We start from the raw sequence: 18408 nt of genomic DNA, 5'->3' as shown, positions 1-18408 counted from the left end.
GGAGTCTCGATGATGTCCCATTTGGCGAATGCCACCAGCTCGTTGGTGTCCGAGTCAACGGCCTTGATCAATCGCACATTCGGGTCTCGTGGCAACTGAATGAGCAGATCCTCAGCACGCTTCTCGCCGGGCCAGGGAGCGTGATGGGAGTCGACGTGTTGTCGGCGTATACCATCCGTTCGATCTCAACGATGCGCGGAACGTCGGCTTCTTCCTGCAGGCTGCAGCGATAACGTCCTGCTGCAGCGGGCGAGGAAGAATGAAGTCTCTAAAGACTAGGCGCCAAAGATAAGGAGAGGGGTTCAGTATATAGGGAAGTTTTGGAAGGGAGACAAAACTGGAGACCGAATTCCAATGCTGCCGTAGCAGAGACCGAGGTGGCTTCATTTCAAATACTATCAGCATGGACCCGCTCTTCTTACCGTCGATATATCCCACAGCAACGTCAGTATGGATAGCAAGGGAGGCCTCAGGTCTAGAAGGATGGTGACGCTCTCGTCAATGGCTAGTGAGAGCACAATTTAGGCTTTGCCGAAGGAGAAGATGGACGCCTTCGCTCCAGGACAAGTAGGTGAAGAAGAATGCCGCGTGTGTGTTTCTCAGTGATGAAGTCAACTCACCTGCCATACGGCCATTGCTTCCACTGCTGTATGGAGCGATGCTGAATATTGACAGCGCAGTCCTGCCCAAAGTGTGGAAAAAGTGTCGAGGCTGCTGGTTGTATGGAGGAAACTTGAATAGCGCGGTGATACGTACTAGCAGCTTACCTTAGTGTGATAACACTTTAGCAATTACCGCTTGGCTTCCATTACGTGATATATCACGTGCTATAACTATCAAGGCCCACGCCAAGGCCTCCTATATACTAGTACTATACTAGTAGTAACCTAGTACACCTTGACATGAAGCTTTCATAACACCGCCTACTAAGTGGCTACCTACCAGCATAGTCAGGATTCACTGGCTATTACACACTCTTTTTACTCTGTGATCCATTTGATCCAAGGGAGGCTGAGATGTTTTCTAGCACGCCCAAAGAGGTAATTGTGATACCAAGTGAATTTGTTGCCCACTGCGCTGCGCCTCCCGCCTCCGTGCCCTTCGGGTTCGCCGGTCTTGGATCTGAAGTCTGAAGATTTTCAGGTATATGTGCCTGTTTCTCTGAGACTGTCGACGGTGTATTGTGTGTTATCACTATTGTGAGTTTTCAATCAGTCTCTGCATCAAATTGCTTATCAGTTCTATCCTAAGAGCAATAGCCGGAGGCGAGATCCACCTTGGCCTCGCATGGAGCCGAGTTATTGCTGACAAAGTAGAAAACCGCAACGGAGGATGCCATGGAATTATTTCCACCCATCAAGAAAGAGAATTTCCTCCTTCTCTGATAGCCTGATCTATGACTGCTCCGGCCAGACAGCTACTAGCCAGGCCGTTTTGGAGCCTCTCAGCCTTGGCCACCCCTTGGCGTTACACATGCCTACCTACCTGGTGGTACCTAGGTTTGGTATACAGTCCCGAAGGAAGAGGAACAGATCATCCGATCCGAAACCGGCAACTCAAGTGGACAAGGAGGCGCAATGCTGTCGACAACGCAGTGGCTCAATCTACCCCATGAGATCTGATCTGGTGGCTTTTCCCATGAACTGCGATGCCAGGTACACATAAGTCTTTGTACAGCGTACCCACGCACTGGGTCTTGCTTCAAAACTGACGTTGTAGCGAAACTAACCGTTGTTGTAGCACCGGGCGCAGATCCCAATCTGCTCAATGTCTCTGCTTACGAGAACAACATGAAGACCTATTCCTAATCGGCTCAAAAGGGCCTAACGTTGAAAGACATTTTTCCGTTGTTGACGCAAGCAGTTCTTGGGAAGGCTCTGGCGAAGATGAAGTCTTGTATAAGGATCAGGAATGAGGGCAGTCATATCGTCTTTCTGCACTCAACGATATCTGTGTGATCCCTGTATTGCCTCAGTTCTCTCTGTCATCCATCATCCATCATGCATATGCTTCTGATTGGTGGCCTTGTGGCCTTGGGCTCACGCCTGGTAGGCGCTCACCCTCCACCACACCCTCAACCACACCCTTCACCCAAAGAGTGCCTGGATGTCTACGACTACATAGTCGTTGGCGGAGGGCCCGCAGGTATCATCGCCGCCGAACGCCTGGCCGAAGCGAAGAAACATGTCTTGTTGTTGGAGAGAGGGCCCGGCCCTACAGTTGACTACGGTGCCACTCCGCTGAGTTGGAATGATACCCTGACCGCGCCAGATGTGCCCGGTCTGTACAACAGCTACGGCAACATGGATCTGTTCACCAGCTATATTTGCGACGATACGGCGGGTACGGCCGCCTGTGTCCTTGGAGGAGGATGCACTGTCAACCAGATGGTATTCATTCACCCCCAACAGGCCGATTTTAACGACAAGTGGCCCGCTGGATGGCTGTGGAAGGACGTCCAACCCGCGGCTGATCGGCTGTATGCGCGAAACCCCGGCACCGAATTGCCTTCGGCAGACGGACAGCGCTATGACTACGACCTGTACGGTATCTTGGCGGGCTTTTTCGAGAGCATCGGCTGGAAATCGGTTGATCAAATAAAGCAGCCGGACGAGAAACACCAGGTCTATTCGTATCCTGTGTGGAACGTTAAGGACCAGAAGCGCGCGGGCCCACTCCGAACGTATCTGCCCCTGGCTCAGGAGTTGGACAACTTCACCTTACGGCTCGAGTCCAAGGTTATCCGCATCCTACGCGCCGGGCCTAAGGTGATTGGTGTCGAGCTCGAGACTGCGTCTGGCTCGGAAATAGTCCGACTGGCTCCCGGGGGGAAAGTCATCCTGGCGGCCGGAGCCTTGAGCACGCCACGCCTTCTCTTCAACTCTGGCATTGGACCTCGGGCTGAGATCGCAAAGGCCCAGCAAGCCGGTATCGCCGTCCCCCCGGAGAGGGACTGGATATCTCTGCCCGTCGGCGTGGGGGTTATGGATCACCCCATTTTCTACATCGATGTGCAGACTAACGGAAGCTTCCTCAACGTGAACGCTACCGCGGAGTTCATTGGGACCGACACCAGCAACATCGATGCCTATGAGCAGCGGAGCTCAGGCGTTCTGACCCAGGGAAGAGACCGTCTCACTTTCTGGACATCCCAGGTGGGAACCGATGGAGTGACGCGGTTCTTCCAAGGATCGGCCGGTGGCGCCGACAGCACCGGGGTCATCGAAATCATCGCCTACATCACTCATGGGCTGACCTCGGCTGGCACTTTGGTGTTGAACGATGCCGGCAATGCCACCGAATTCGAGACCAGTCCCTATCTACAGACCCAAGGAGACAGAGATGCTGCCATCTGGTTCCTGCAGCAGATGTTCGATTTCTTCCAAAACCCTGCCGCCGACTTTAGCATTCTGGAGTACACCAATGTCACGGCCCTTATGGACTCCTATACACCAGGTATCCACTATGTGCACACTGCTAAAATGGGCCTGGATGACGGACGTCTGCCTGGCGGAACGTCCGTTGTGGACACAAACACCAAAGTCTACGGCACCGACAACTTGGTATGCAAGTCCTTTGATCCTCTTTCTGCCTTCCTTTTTGCCCCAAAATGAATCTAGATTCTAACATATATACTGTCTTTAGTACATTGTTGACGGAAGCATTCACCCTGATCTTCCAACGGGCAACACCCAGGCTATCGTCATGATCGTCGCCGAAGCCGCCGTAGCGAAGATTCTCGAGGCCGAGTGTTGATACCGCCAGCATCAAGAATTGAAGAGGTCCAGGCACACCACATTTCGTATTAAACAGCAATGATGTTTACCTAATACTATGAAAGTATCCGGTCAGAAATGACAATGCCAAGACTCACTCTCTGCGATACTCATCAAGTATATCTAGTATCATTAGATCCAGAATCTCTTTGGGCAATTCCCGAGAACACAGTTGGAACATTCCGCTCGCTTCCAAATCTTGACTTGGCGCTGACGCTGAACTTCTCTGCGAGTCGAGTGGATGGCCTCGTAACTCAGCCAGGATCTTGGCGTCTCTTAGGGCATTTGCTTTGTGGCGGTGTAAATGTCAACTGACAGTCAACCAGAGCGGTATCGGCAAGCTCGTCGGATCCAGAACTGACAGCGGCCAAGGTTTCCTGAAGGCCGATCGTTCCGCTCTCTGATAAGGCATGTTGCCTACCTAGGTATTAATACACGTCGCGCACGTCTACTCACTTTCACGTCATGGCCTCTCCCGTCATATATCAGCTCATTAGCTTCTCAGTCGACCAACCTGTTACTACCATTATGCTTTCAAACGAACACTTCCGTTCGGAACCCAAAGGAACGCGGGATATTCAAGCAGTTAATATGGGACCTCGTAACGCGGGCGGCCGATAAGGCTAATGGACCACTAGCATATACTATGTCACCGCCTGCCCCCAAATGGGTACATACAGTCTATATCTCGCCGGACTCTCAAGTGCCTCGATAGTCATGGTAAGTAAGGGCGCCGGTCGAGAGTCCTCTCCGCAGAAGCTGGCTATATGCTCGTCTCGGCGATGCACAGATTGTCCTCAGAAAAGCGCTCGAACATGGTCAGGTACGGGCAAAGAGATGTACTAGTAGCCTACTATATCAGGACCCCACTCTTCCGACGGATTATGGCAAAGGTATACCTCAAAACTTTCCCATTTTGGAATATGCTAACATCCAACTAGCAAACTATCACAGGTACTAGACAGTGGGCCGGTTGACCAGTGACAATCCAAAGAGTCATCGGCTTCGAAGAGGTCCTGAGATCTCATCGGTTGCTGATTGCACATTATTTCGATTATGTGCGATCAGTTTATAAGAAGTCACCGCCAAACTACCTCTGAATCTCAACTCCCTGTGCGATGAGGCTGCTATAGGAACTCGAAAGGTACGTGATCCGGTCGGACCTAGATATCATGCTGCTGCGGTCAACCGGCTCGCCCGCCAAGTGGACTCTTTGATAGCTCCACTATTCTATCGGCTACCTACAGCTATCTCAAAGGTCGGGGCATCTTAGGCATCTTTCGAACCACAATACCGGGAAGCCGATTCTTTGCTCAATGCCGTCGAAAATGTAGATTCTGCAGCAAGATAACGATCGTGTTCCCGGACGCCGCTACTCGCAAACGGTTTCCGAATGTGGTGATGTTCGAGTATCGGAGCCATGGGACAGCTATAAGTGTGGTAACCTTTCCTGCGCGCTCCATGTACATTGCCTTCCACTTCGTCGGACAATAGTACGGCACAGGTGAGCTGCTTGGTGTTCACTACATTCTCTGGGCAAACATGCATATTCCTCTTGTCTTGGAGCTCCTGGGCGGTCTCCTGATCGCCAAGGCGGCTGCCCAAAATACCTCCGAGCTTAACTCTACCCAAGAGCTCCTTGATCCGTTGCCTTATTACTACCCGAATGAAGATGCCGCTCCTCAAGCACTCTTCCCCATGCCGCTCTGTCAAGGTGTCCAACTGGAGGAAGCCACCATCGACCAGCTTCAGGATGCTATGGAGCATGGCAATCTCACAGCTTACGATATTGTCACATGCTATTTCAAACGGTATAACCAGGTCAACGGATACGTCAATGGAATTCTCCAATGGAACCCGGATGCTTTCACGATAGCAGCGGAACTCGACGCTGAACGTGCAGCTGGCCGGGTTAGGAGCCGACTACACGGAATCCCGTTCCTCGTTAAAGATAATATCGCCACAAAGGATCAAATGGACACCACAGCTGGGTCCTGGGCTCTAGTCGGCAGTATCGTGCCTCGAGACGCTCACGTGGTAGCTAAAGCGAGAAATGCTGGTGCGCTGTTACTGGGGCACGCTACATTGAGCGAATGGGCAGATATGTGAGTCGCCTTATAGGTTCTCGCATGAATATTGACTGACCTTCTTCATAGGAGATCGACCAACTACTCTGAAGGATTCAGCGCCAGAGGTGGCCAGGCTCGCAGCCCCTATAACCTGACCGGTAACCCCGGTGGAAGCAGTTCGGGCTCTGCAGTAGCCGTTGCTGCCAACCAGGCCATGTTTGCCCTTGGTGAGTCTTGTCTTTGGTCGCTGTGAGTCGATCGCATCGACTAACGGACGACTCTATAGGCACGGAAACCGACGGCTCCGTCATTGACCCGGCTCAGCGTCAAAATGTCTGTGGCATCAAGCCTACCACGGGACTTACCTCTCGTGCTGGCGTCATCCCCGATACCTTACACCAGGATACGATAGGAACATTCGGCCGGACCTGCCGTGACGCTGCATACGCACTCGATGCTATTGCTGGCCCCGACCCACGCGACAACTATACCCTCGCACAGATCGGCAACACACCAGAGGGCGGCTATGCGCAATTCCTTACCGACAAATCGGCATTGAAGGGTGCCGTTTTCGGTCTACCATGGGAGACTTTCTGGTCCTTAAATGACCCTGAGCAGAACTCGCATCTAATGGAGTTACTGGATCTGATCCAGAGTGCGGGTGCCACGATTATCAACGGAACCGAGCTACCAAATGCCGACGTGAGTGATATCCCAAACGGACGCGTATCAAGCTACATTTACTGACCTTGGCCTTTCTTGAAAACGTATAGATCCTCATTAGCCGGAAAGGTTTCGACGGCGATTATGGCACTACTCGCGGCTATCCCAACGAGAGTGAATACACTGTGCTCAAGGTCGATGTAAGGCTGTCCTCCGTCTCTCTCTCTGACAAAGACCCCATCTGACCCTATTCCGCCATGCAGTTCTACAACAACATTGCTACATACCTCTCCGAGCTCGAAAACACCAACATCCGCAGCCTTGAGGATATCGTCCAGTCCAACCTCGACAACCTCGGGTCTGAAGGTGGCCTACCGGGGATCCATCCCGCATTCTACTCTGGTCAAGATGGGCTCCTAAACTCGCTCGAGACCAAGGGTGTCATGGACGAAACCTACTGGCAAGCCGTGTGGTTCTGTAAAACCGTGACGGCCGAGTCCCTCGACGCCGCCCTCAACCCCTTTATCAACGGCTCGCACGTCAAACTGGATGCTCTTCTCGTCCCGCCGGACCTAGGCCAGAGCTACCAAGTCTCCGCCCAAGCTGGCTATCCCGTGATCACCGTTCCAGCCGGCATTGGCGGGCCTAGTGCCATGCCGTTCGGACTGGCGTTGCTAGGCACCAAATGGGGTGAAGGCCCGCTCATCCACTGGGCCAGTGCTATTGAGGATCTCCAGCTCAGCACCGACACGCCTTGGAAGAGGACGAAACCAGCTTGGGGCGATTATATGTATAGGAAGCTCCCTGTCATCAGGCCTTGATTTTAGAAAAAGTCTTGGGACCGGTTCGCAATATTAAGCCTAATTGGAAATGTGGAAAGCGCCAGGCTATTCAACTAGCCGGCGCAAGGCTTTGCAATGTAAGGCTGAGCGCTGAAGGTTCAGGTGCCCATCAACACGCACGTTGCATATGCTCATTTAATTATCATTCGATAATTCTCCAGTCTTGCTGGAGGGATGCTGGCTCTCCTGATATCCAGCTTTGCTTCCAAGAAGTTACCCCGACTTGGACTACAAAAAGAATAAAAATATAAGCTTCTGCAGAAGCATGGAGCATAATCAGAAAGGTTGCATTCTGCTTTGGTGCGCTCTCAAGCCATACCTCTAAACCCAGACATGTTCAGATGCCATGTTCTATCAACCCTGATCTCAGTGAGGAGCAACCTAACACAGCAATCTACATGAGCCAGAGATGCGATGCCCTGGAGCACGAAGCAATAATTGTCGAGACACCCTGACAGAGCCATTTTCAACTGGATCTTGCAAACCTGCCCGTACCTTCGGTTGGTCTGGAGCGGCGCCACCTCTCTGCAGGCAGGCGTCCGTCCGGCTTGTACCTTAACCGATTTCTGAAATCGTATGAAGGCCGGCACAGCCGGGTGCTGGGTGTCTTGACCTCCCCTGATTGGTCTGCGAGACATCGACACGATGTCCCCTTCGAGGCGTGAACAACACCCTGCGCCTCATGGTTCGAGCGCTCCTACCACGTCTTCTTCGATAGACCTGACTGTCTTCTTTCCGGGTCGTGATGTCTCGGCGTGGAAGACATAGATGTCCAGATCTCAAGCCTCTTCAATCCCAGAGGTCAGGCTGGTACGCGATCGTGAGTCGGGCATCTAGTCCAATCCATACCGCGCCTGGCAGGAGCCGAACTTACCTTCCAAGACGCATATCTCGTGGTGTGACTCTTGCTGCTGCTGCTGCTGCTGTTGTTCCTCCTCGTCATCGCCCTCTCCCTGTTGCGGCTTTTCACCCTTCGCGTGCGCCGGCCGTCGCGCCCTCCGAGTCGCTTACCTCAAAGTGGTCTTGGGACCCCCCCTGCCGACTCAACGTGCAGTGAAAGGCGACCTCTTCCTGAATCCCTGTGCGTCCTCACCAATTGGCGCAGTCGTGTGTCGAACTGGTGGACGCGCATCCAGATGCTGCCTATGATGTTGACACTAATGTGGTCCCAGTCGCAGACGTCCACGATGCCAATCTTCTGTTGCTCAACGGGCTCGTGAAGCAAAGGAGTCAGAGAGGAAGCCTGCTGATGGTGAAAAAGGGCAAGGTGATCGGCGCCGAGCTCGAGGTCATCCTGGGAATCGGAGGAGGCGTCGAGGGCGCGTCGCAGGCAATACTCGTTGGACGTGACGAACTCAGTCTGCTCCTAGTAGCGGTGAGCAAAGGCACAGCAGTGGTCGACCAAGCCTTGCGCATGAGCATAGGACATTGCCGTCGTTCCACTGCAGGGAGGCTGACCAAGGAGTGAGCAATGCAGTGGTCGACCGTCCGATGCCCGTCAAAATGCAGCCTCCGCAATCTGTCGCACGTGATTGGTCAATAGAGAGTAGTACTTAGTAAGGCAATTTCAACGTCAAGCGTTGACGAATCAACACCAAAGCGTGTAAGGGACAAATGGGGTGTGATTAGCTTCCTGGTCGAAAGGCGATAGGATAGATCTGCACATTCCATGATCTTCTGAGCGTTGTACTGGTACTTTCATACCTAGCCATCCGGCTTACTGTCACCCGATTGTAAATTTGTTCAAAATCCTCCCGCTCCTCGTACTCTCTGCACCGCACCGACAATCCCTTTCGCCCAAGCGAATCGTCCCGGGTCTACGCCAATTGCACCTTCGGCTTGTTGTCCCGTTTCCGAGTCTTTCCAGCACCCAGCGTCTGGGCCTTCATTGACAACTTTACCATACACATGCGTGTTCTGGTTTTGGTGAATTGCTTCCATCCACTTGCCAATTACCAGTTCACTGTCAATCATGACATTCACTTCCTGGCTGTGGTACCAGCTTTGAGTGTCTTGATTCCCATTTCCTTGGATGCCGATATGCCCGTCAACCGTCATTAGCTTGATGTGACAAGAGCGCTGCTTGAATTTGTTGTGGATTGGATGAATCTGATCCTTTGCCACATAGGCGTAGATGTTCAGGTTTTGGTGATACTCAGGTTCCAGGTCTTGATACAGGCCATGGGCCACCATCTCGTTATGGCCTCCTTGGAAGGGTAAGAGCTCGCCTGCATCGTTGTATCCGAGGCAATAGTAGTACGTCACCTTCACGCCTCGTCTGCAGGCTTTGACAATCTCTGGCAGTAGTGCCTCGGCGTTCAGATCAGGTGTTTGGACGAATACCGACTTGGTTGCATGGCGCAAAGCAGACATGAATGCTTCGTTTTGTGGCGTGTGCAGAGACTGCTTGTTAGGAGCTCCCCAGGGCTCCCTGCATACCATGGCAATGGGGAAAGGATCATGCCGTGGTATTGGAATGAGTGGCGTCATGGAGTCGCTTGGTTCGAGGTCCGGAGCACTCCCTTTAGTGTTGGGCTGGATGGTCGTGTTCAGCATGCGAGTGATTGCGTCAATCCGCCTTTCACCCTGGCGAGGGTTCAATGTGGCCACGGATCGCAATACTTCAGACTTTATGTCCGGATCATAATGAGGATCTTGGGAAGTATGTTGAGGTAGGTCCAATTGTGCCCCGTGCTGTGCAAGATCTCGCAAGTTCTCGTCGCCGTCGGGAACGGTGGTGTTGCTAGTCATGATCAGCACTTTTCTCAAAATAACCCCAAGGTCACTCACGATTGTGACACTGGGACTATATTCCCATGCTTGTCGAACAAGGTCCCGTGGCTTTCGCTTTCGAACGTCGGCAAAGGGGCGCTTGCAGCCGGCTGATCGATGCAAGGAAGCGGAGGGTTGAGACGGTTGTGCCATGAAATGAGCGCAACCTCATAGAAAGAGTCCACTACGGGTCCTTCCCACTGGGTCATCATTTCAAGGTTGTCTATGTCTTGAATGTTGTTGCTTTGAAGAATGGCGATTTTGCGATCCACTACCACATACTTGGAGTGGAAGGTTCCGAAAACCGGAAGATGGAAGTTGATGACTTCAATATCAACATTCGGAAGGTCGTCGGGATGCGGAATCCGGATTTTGCCATTCGGATCTGAGAACTCCTCTGGCGACACTGGCAGGTGATTGTTCACAACCTATCAGAGTCAGGCGGTGGACTTGCACACGGGCAAAGCTGTTAAGCTGTTTACCTGTTTGACGCTGCCTCGGTCATATATAATCTTAACTACTACTCGCCGATTTCCCTCCACAGCCTTCCTCGAGAGCTCTCGAAGAGCATTGGTGATCAACCTACTCGGCTCTGAATACATCCAGAAGTTGGTTGCCAGATATACCTCGTGCTCCGCTCTAGCTATCACGTTGGACATGTGCCGACAGATTTCAGGTACCGTAGCCATGATGGTGAGTGGGCACACTCCATTGCTTCCCATGAGAGACGGTGCGCAGACGCCCGCAACAGGGTTTTTCTCAAGGGTGCATAGCACGTCGTGGTATATCTGAAGGCACATCAGCACGTCGCAACTGAGAGTATGAGTTGGCCTACCCTAAGGAAAAGCTCGCTAGGAGTGGATTCTCCCCATCGTCCACACCTTTGCGCCTGTTCCAGGTCACTGGGTTCTTCATGGGAGACATGAACTTTCTTTGTGACTACCTCATCCTCGATGTCGACCCGAAAGAGTCTCTTGCAGGCCTCATGAGGAGTAAGGTCAGTGTTTTTGGCCAGTTCACCGGTCACCGACAGGCCGTTCTGGCACAAATCGTAAACTTTCTCGGGAATCATGACGGTAACAGATCGAGTGACTGATGCAAATAGATAGATTTCCGTGCTCTGTCACTTCTCACTGACCACGTTGGAGGAATACGGACGAAGGCGACTCAGTGGTGGGCAAAGGAGGATCGTCTCGAGCAGGAGGATTCCTCGAACCAGACGAAAAATATGGAGGGGAAGGGGAGAACATATCCTCGTCCATATTTGTGTCAACACACCGGGCGGCAGACTGGCAGTATGACGGAGATCAAAGGCCACGCAATCTTTACGCCCGGATGGCGTTCAGCTTTAGCCTTGGATTGGACAAAGATACAGTCAGGCACAACCCTCATGTCACAAAGTTGGAAGTTGACTGAGCGCATCCAATCCAAAATGATGTCAGATCCAAGCATGCGGGGCAACGATCGTCAAACCAAGCCTTTATAGACTTTCGGCGAGAAGCTTGGCCTGAGCTTAGCATAAGTTGGCAGGGGTTCCTTCTACGTCAGCGGATCTATCTTGGTACCTTGAGCTTGAGCCGCAAGTGTACTCACCCAATGAGGCGTTTCCTCACTGCCGTTGGCAACGAGCGATGAAGATCTATACGCCCGGACCTGATGTTCCCAGCACGATCGACCACGATAAGCAAAGGGGCAACACTCGTAACGCAATCGTCATGATAGAATCAAGTATAGCCAGGTATTTCGTTCATTGACGGGCGTGGCAGCCCAAATGGTTGCAAATGCATCTAACGACGGAGGCACAAGGGTCAGGCTTTGCAGACTACCTAGACTGTCTGAACTTGAGATGCCAGGGGAATTCCCACCATAGCCGTCCAATCCAGACACTGTCAATACTTACCTCGGACGTCGGCATGTGTACTGTGACTGGACTGGTCTTGCGGCGCTGGACGAGATCTGAACATTAGTCATCTTCTGAGGCTCGTATAGACGCTTAACGCTGTTTTACTGTACCTTGGCCTTTTGCAATAACCTCCTCGTCCAGACACCCCACATCTCCGCGGATAGTAATCCATCACTTCTTTCTTCATGTTCCCGTTGCTTTCCGGTCTGACCCTCGCCAAGATACCTTAGTACTAATCCATCCCTGATTCGAGTCCTCCGCGTCATGGTCGGTCACATATTCCCCTCGGTGAACAGCCACATCCGGAGCCTTCGCCAGCAAAGGCGTTGCTGTGCCAGTCAGCGCCTTGACGGCAAGGCAAGCCCGGTTTGAGGAATTCGGTCTCGCGCCGCCCACGGATGGTACTATGCAGCCCCCACCACGCATTGTAATCACCGGTGCTTCAGGTAGCGTGGGTGTTTTGGCCATGCCGCTTGCGAGGGTGATCGGCGCATACATCGTCGGCACCTGCGGCACATCGAATGTTGACTTTGTCAGAGACCTCGGGGCCGACGAGATCCCTGACTCCAAGCAGAACAACAGTAGAACATTGGCTGAGAAGGATCCATCTCGCAATCTGGATTTCGTGCTAGACTGCCGAGGTGGCTCATCACTCGAGCAAGCATGGCATGAAATCGAGGATGGCGGACAGGGTTTGACAATTGTGCCGCCTGCAGACATGCACTGGGTTGTGCTGCACCCGCCCGAGGACGCGAGCAAGACTATCTCTGGAAAGTTCTTCGTCATGCACCCCTCTGGTGAGTAGCTGGCGAGCAGCTGGCAGAAAGCACCGAGCTGGCAAGTCAAGGCAAGGTCAAGGCGAGAGTGGACAGCGTTTGCCAGTTGGATGAGCATCGGCAAGCATTCGAAAGATGGGGTTCGGGTCGCACAAGGAGCAACATTATCCTGATCATTGACGATGAGTAAGTTGGAAAATGGGAGTGCATCCTTTTAGCCATATAAGAAGAAATATATGTACCACGAGTTCCCCTACACAAATGTCATCTATTCGTAGAATACCAAGCATCGCACCTCGATGCTCTGGCGCCCAGGAGCATCTGCCGGTGTTTGAGGGTCGACAAATGCTGTATGTGGAGTGCAATCCGCCAAACCAGGCTTACCTCCGGGGTTCACCTGACTGAAAGAATCAAAACACTTGATGAACATGACTTCATCTGGTGTCATGTCCTTTTGGTAGAAGAACTTGTGTTTCTCATTTGGAGCGATGGCGTATGTTTCACCCCTGACCTCGTAGCCGGCGGTTGAATGAGTAGAGCTCGGATCGGGAGGGACTTCTCTGCCTCGATCGTCGTCATCATTTGTGTCCCGCTTGGGATATAATAGATCGACTTTAACAAAGTCTTCTGGGGCCGTGGTTCGCCAGTCAATGACTGCCAGGGGAAAATCTGAAGCCGGATTTGCAATCGGCCGCCACACATTGATGATCTGATAGCGGCCTTTCAATAGCTCTTCTGCCTCCTCCTGCGGGAGATGTCTTCGTACTCTCGCCTCCGCTGCGCCGGGTGTCTGATCAACATGCACCTGCTGGACGGGCTGTCGAGGTGCCGCCTTGTCCCTCCTTCTGATTGTGTGATCGAATATCACCACCTTTTTTATGCCGGGGATTTTCTCCCGCAGCAGGGCCTCTATCTCGGCATAGTATCCGTCACGAACCCTGCGGTCCTCGGTGAATTCCTTCTCTTGTGCCGGATACTCGTAGACCGCAAAGCCGGAGGTGTCTACGGAGAACTTGGATTCCTGGCCCCGCAAGTCTTCCACGGACCGCCTGCGATCGGTCAATTTGAAAGAAGTGCCTGGACCATCAACTTTCGACCAAGGCTTGACGAAGGGGACATCGCTCTCGACATAGGAGCTGGGATCGATATATTTGAAATTGCCCGTAGTCATATTGGCGGTTCGAGTTGTGCTGGCTACGAAGGCTCTAGGTGGCGAGGTAGCAAGAGACCGCCGAGGAACTGCGCGCAACAGCGTTGCCCTGGAGAGTACCGCGCTGAAGGATCTCAAAGGTTTAGCAGCTTGCATGAAAGGCTGGAGAAAGATCAAACAGATTCAACACCTCTAACCTTGAGGGATGCTGGTCGTCCTGAGGATGACACAGTGCAGTTGTCGATACTTTTGTCTTTCTCACCTCGCTGAGGTGATATGTAAGCGGCGAGAAAATTATTGACAACAATGACGTCGTGTAAATGTGTAATTAATCACAAAATATCACGATTGGCCAGATGTTGTGCCATTTGCAAAGGTCGCGACCGTAAGTGAATCCATACTACGCCTTTGTGTGCTACAAACCGAGGCAATTGGACGCCTATCTATTTGTGAATTTCGAAGGCGATATCCAAAACAACTAGAGGATGTCTGGGATTAGTACTAGTACTAGTAGTAGTAGTATAGTACATGTAGGCTGGCCATTACTAAGCAATGGAAAACCCTTCCACATTCAATGCAAATTTGCCAAGCAACGAGCTTATATAATCAGTCCCAGCCCGGCGCGTTAAGTTAATGCGGCGGGATAAAACGCGCTCCGACCGCCACTTCACAGCTCGTGAACGCGTCGAGCCACACCCCTCTTATCACTCGGCGAAATTCGCATCGCAAAGTGAGATCATCCCACTCAGAGACAGTCGCGATTTGGCTATCCTGTCCTATGCTCTACTAATCGCGCACACTTTGTTCTGCCTTTGTTCCTCTCCTTCGGACCTAAAGCGTGATGGCTTTCGACAAAGAAATCTACTCTGCGACGTACAGCAATGTAGCGAAATCCCGCCCTTTGTTGTCGGGCGACAGATGATTGACCGCTGCTGCAGGTACCCGTCTATGAGCTCAAGGTCGCAGGCGATCATATTATGCGACGCCGTTCCGACGACTGGGTCAATGCCACGCATATCTTGAAAGTCGCAGGATTCGACAAACCGGCCCGGACACGAATCTTGGAACGTGAGGTCCAGAAGGGGGTCCATGAAAAGATACAAGGCGGATATGGCAAATACCAGGGCACATGGATCCCCTTGACCGAGGGTCGCATGCTCGCCGAGAAACATGGGGTCCTCAGTCGCATCTCGAATATCTTTGATTTCGTCCCTGGTGACCGAAGCCCTCCCCCTGCTCCAAAGCATACCACTGCCGCTTCAAGCCGCCCAAAGCAGGCCAGACAAGCTGCACACCCAAAGAAGACCGCCCCGCCGCCTCCACCTCCACCGGCACCTGGTAAGTGCGAGTCCAGCTGCGCAGTCTGTAAGCTGACCATGTCCAGTGCAAGCTTACCAACCCGCTGAAAGCTACTACGAAACCGCCAGTGCGCAGTACAACGGAACCGAAAGCCGGGACCATTCCCCAGAAACTGCCTCCTTCATGGCCGAAGACGACTTTCTTCCACTCTCACAGAACTCGACCGCATCGAGGAAGCGCAAGCGCGACATCGAAGAATCCACCGTCACTGCAACTGATCTCGAACATACGCTCTACGGTGATGAGTTGCTCGATTACTTTGTGACTGCGGGAGATGATCCGGCCGCATCCAACATCTTACCTCCACATCCACCAGCCAATTTCGACGTCGACAGACCGATCGATAATCTAGGGAACAACGCTTTGCACTGGGCTTGTGCTATGGGCGACGTGCAGGTCGTGCGGGACCTAATAGCACGCGGTGCCAACGCTGCCGCTCCTAACCAATCCTCCGGAGAGACACCCTTGATCCGCGCCGTCCTGTTTACCAACAACTATGACAAACGTACGTTTGCAAAGATTGTCCAGGCTCTAGCGGGGACTATTGTAGAGCGCGACTGGCATGGTGCGACCGTCTTTCATCATATTGCCGAGACAGCACGATCAAGAAGCAAATGGAGCTGTGCCCGTTATTATTGCGAGGTCCTTATCAATAAGATGCAAGAGATGGGGTCGAATTACGTCCAGGCTCTACTCACCTCCGTCGACGCATCTCATGATACTGCTGCCTTATGCGCCATCCGCAATGGCTGTGTCAAAGTGGCGACATTCCTTCTCAACCATTGTCCGGAAGCCGGCGACATCCAAAACCTGAAAGGAGAAACCGCAAACGAATATCTCAGAGCTCTTCGCGAAAAGAAGGAGAGTCTCCAGCAACCCGGATCCTCTCCCCCGCGTGCCGGCGAATCGTTCGCTGCCAAGCAGCTTCGTCGCAAACGCCAGAAGGAATCAGTGTCACGCGCCGGATCTGTCGTGCTCAACAAAATTGGTTCTCTTCTGGACGAGGGCAGTATGAAGCTGGCTGAAATGTATGACTCGCAGATGAAGGAGAAGGATGTTGAGATCAAAGAGGCCAAACAGGCTCTATCCGCCCTTGAGACCGAGAGACACAAGATCCGACAGGAGACATTCTTTCTCATGGCAAAAGCAGAAGACACATCCCGAGTCCCGGCTTTGCGGCAGGAATACCAGAAATCGCTGAACGAGATGGAATCCTTGTTGGAACAGAAGGAGCAAAATACTCTTCAGACCGAGTTGTTTCAACAAGATCAACAAACCAGCCAGCAAGCCTTCCGCTATGCAAACCCTCAGCCACTATCTCCAGATGAAATTCGCGCGGCATTACCATGGGCCGTCGAACTGAATGAACAGCAAGCAAAGCGCAGATACCTGGTAAAGGAGATAGCAAAGCTGCTGGCCGAAGCTGGCACAAGTGAGAAGATCGGCAAGCACAGAAAGCTAGTAGCTCTGGCGACCGGAATGAAGGAAGAGGATCTGGACATGATGTCGGAGGAGTTGCTGCGGAGTGTACTGGCTGGCCGGGGCAATGATACACAGACTCCACCACATATGTCGGGCATACAGGCCTAGGTTTGGCACATCTTGTACTGTAGTTGATGACGATCATGAGCTATGACATGGGCGTTGGCTATGTCTTGTGTGTGCGGCATAATACGCTCGCTGGTTGAGATGTATGACACATGATTTCCTACCTCTTTTGAAAGCCTCCAAGACATACCGTGTCCCTACAGTAGTTGTCAGTAGTCAAATCCAGGAAATCTTGCATCGTTAAATGACTCGTCGACATTGTCTGCCAGGTAGTATTTCGGTCTGCAGGTGTGTGAGTGGTGTCATCATTTCACAATTCCGGTAAACTCCATTCACATCCAACATTGCAAGCACGTCCAAAATAGGTGAGAACAAAAGAGTGGGTGCAATCTGCAAGGCTGTGGTCGGAGATCGGAGCATAGTTGATCCGTTCCCTCACCTAAGATCCAATGAGCGTTCAGACACGACGAGGCTGGGACCCCTTACAGTGGAGGCCGGAGACCCTCTCACAGATCGCTTGACCTGCCAAATCCATTGTATCATTGCCGTTTTCGTCCAAAGGTGGACCGAGACATCTATTCCACATAAATGCAGCAGTCTCTATGCAGTTTTTAGTTGCCTCAGCTTCAGCATTCACAAGTGCTGTTTTTCTTCTGACTGCCCAGCAGCATGGCGTTGCTTTTTGGTATCTGATAGCGCAGCAGTGATGTTTGCCCAACTGCGGTTTGGGATTTGCAGAATGAAAAGGCTTGCTTTGTGTCATGGATGTCCAAATGCAGTGATTGAGGTTTGCGTTGGACTTGTTGACAAAGGAATTCCTGCAAACCGAGGTCAATAATGGTCCATGAATCCCGAACTTAGTAGAGGAGTTTCTTTCAACTGACGATGATTTCTTCCAATTCAAGCAGAAGACTTCGCCTCGTCCTCCATCTCCGGTGCCAATGCAAAGGCACAGCCAGCCTATCGTTCCACCAACCTGGTGGGACTAATATCCGACCACCAAAGCCGTATGAGTCCATTGACCAAAGCTGGATCGAAGATAAGTGCCTTTCTCTTGTATGTATAGTCTTCCTCCCGCTCGTCTCATCACTTGTCAGCAATGTGGTCGCTTTTTACGCTGTGAGACCTTTGCGATTCAGGAATTCTCTTTGCCTTTTCACCTTCGTCCAGTTTTGGAACCATTCATAATGGTGGGGTCCATCTGTGCAGGTTTGAGACTTAGATAACAGCGCCATTCTTTCCTTCAGTCTCGATCTGGTAGATTGATAACTTTAGTATATGTCCCACTCTCTTCGCTCGAAGAGCCTCAATATTGTCAAAGCCCTCTCCTTCTGGTCTCCCTGATGCTTTTCTTTGAGTGTAGATGTATGATCCCTCCTCTTTCTCAATCCCTAGGTATATAGCTCCCATGGAACCCAGTGTAGACTTCTGCTCCAGCTTTTACGTCTTCCCGGCTCTTTTTCACTTTATATGTCCTGTCACTGGAAGATGGTGTGAGCCATTGGCATCGGGGGATCGTGATCGAGGCATCAACCATTCTGGGAGAGGGA

At 52.1% G+C, this 18408-nt stretch overlaps 7 protein-coding genes across 7 annotated transcripts; 4 read left to right on the top strand and 3 right to left on the bottom strand.

Annotated features, from left to right (window-relative positions):
• Positions 1–2000: 2000 nt before the first annotated feature.
• On the top strand, positions 2001–3756 carry A1O1_07908 (uncharacterized protein; the record flags this gene model as incomplete). Its single annotated transcript, XM_007728774.1, has 2 exons — positions 2001–3563; positions 3646–3756. 2 exons carry the CDS (start codon positions 2001–2003, stop codon positions 3754–3756), a joined length of 1674 nt encoding a protein of 557 aa, XP_007726964.1.
• A 1562-nt stretch (positions 3757–5318) lies between these two features.
• Positions 5319–7329, top strand: A1O1_07907 (uncharacterized protein; the record flags this gene model as incomplete). The annotated part of the gene is made up of 5 exons (XM_007728773.1): positions 5319–5881; positions 5933–6072; positions 6132–6547; positions 6619–6708; positions 6772–7329. The coding sequence occupies 5 exons, from the start codon at positions 5319–5321 to the stop codon at positions 7327–7329; spliced, it is 1767 nt and encodes a 588-aa protein (XP_007726963.1).
• Positions 7330–8139: 810 nt separating this feature from the next.
• A1O1_07906 (uncharacterized protein) lies at positions 8140–8643 on the bottom strand (the record flags this gene model as incomplete). Its single annotated transcript, XM_007728772.1, has 1 exon — positions 8140–8643. A coding segment is annotated over one exon (281 nt), but the record flags the coding sequence as incomplete, so codon positions are not given.
• A 450-nt stretch (positions 8644–9093) lies between these two features.
• A1O1_07905 (uncharacterized protein) lies at positions 9094–11194 on the bottom strand (the record flags this gene model as incomplete). The annotated part of the gene is made up of 4 exons (XM_007728771.1): positions 9094–10093; positions 10141–10550; positions 10605–10910; positions 10958–11194. 4 exons carry the CDS (start codon positions 11192–11194, stop codon positions 9094–9096), a joined length of 1953 nt encoding a protein of 650 aa, XP_007726961.1.
• Positions 11195–12431: 1237 nt separating this feature from the next.
• A1O1_07904 (uncharacterized protein) lies at positions 12432–12991 on the top strand (the record flags this gene model as incomplete). The annotated part of the gene is made up of 2 exons (XM_007728770.1): positions 12432–12822; positions 12873–12991. 2 exons carry the CDS (start codon positions 12432–12434, stop codon positions 12989–12991), a joined length of 510 nt encoding a protein of 169 aa, XP_007726960.1.
• A 78-nt stretch (positions 12992–13069) lies between these two features.
• Positions 13070–13972, bottom strand: A1O1_07903 (uncharacterized protein; the record flags this gene model as incomplete). Its single annotated transcript, XM_007728769.1, has 1 exon — positions 13070–13972. One exon carries the CDS (start codon positions 13970–13972, stop codon positions 13070–13072), a length of 903 nt encoding a protein of 300 aa, XP_007726959.1.
• A 956-nt stretch (positions 13973–14928) lies between these two features.
• A1O1_07902 (uncharacterized protein) lies at positions 14929–16900 on the top strand (the record flags this gene model as incomplete). Its single annotated transcript, XM_007728768.1, has 2 exons — positions 14929–15289; positions 15336–16900. The coding sequence occupies 2 exons, from the start codon at positions 14929–14931 to the stop codon at positions 16898–16900; spliced, it is 1926 nt and encodes a 641-aa protein (XP_007726958.1).
• Positions 16901–18408: the final 1508 nt, after the last annotated feature.

This window comes from Capronia coronata (assembly GCF_000585585.1).
Source record: "Capronia coronata CBS 617.96 chromosome Unknown acBCG-supercont1.7, whole genome shotgun sequence".
NCBI classification, from domain to species: domain Eukaryota; kingdom Fungi; phylum Ascomycota; class Eurotiomycetes; order Chaetothyriales; family Herpotrichiellaceae; genus Capronia; species Capronia coronata.
The sequence above is the reverse complement of the archived record's forward strand: the minus strand, read 5'-3'. Positions and strand labels throughout refer to the sequence as shown.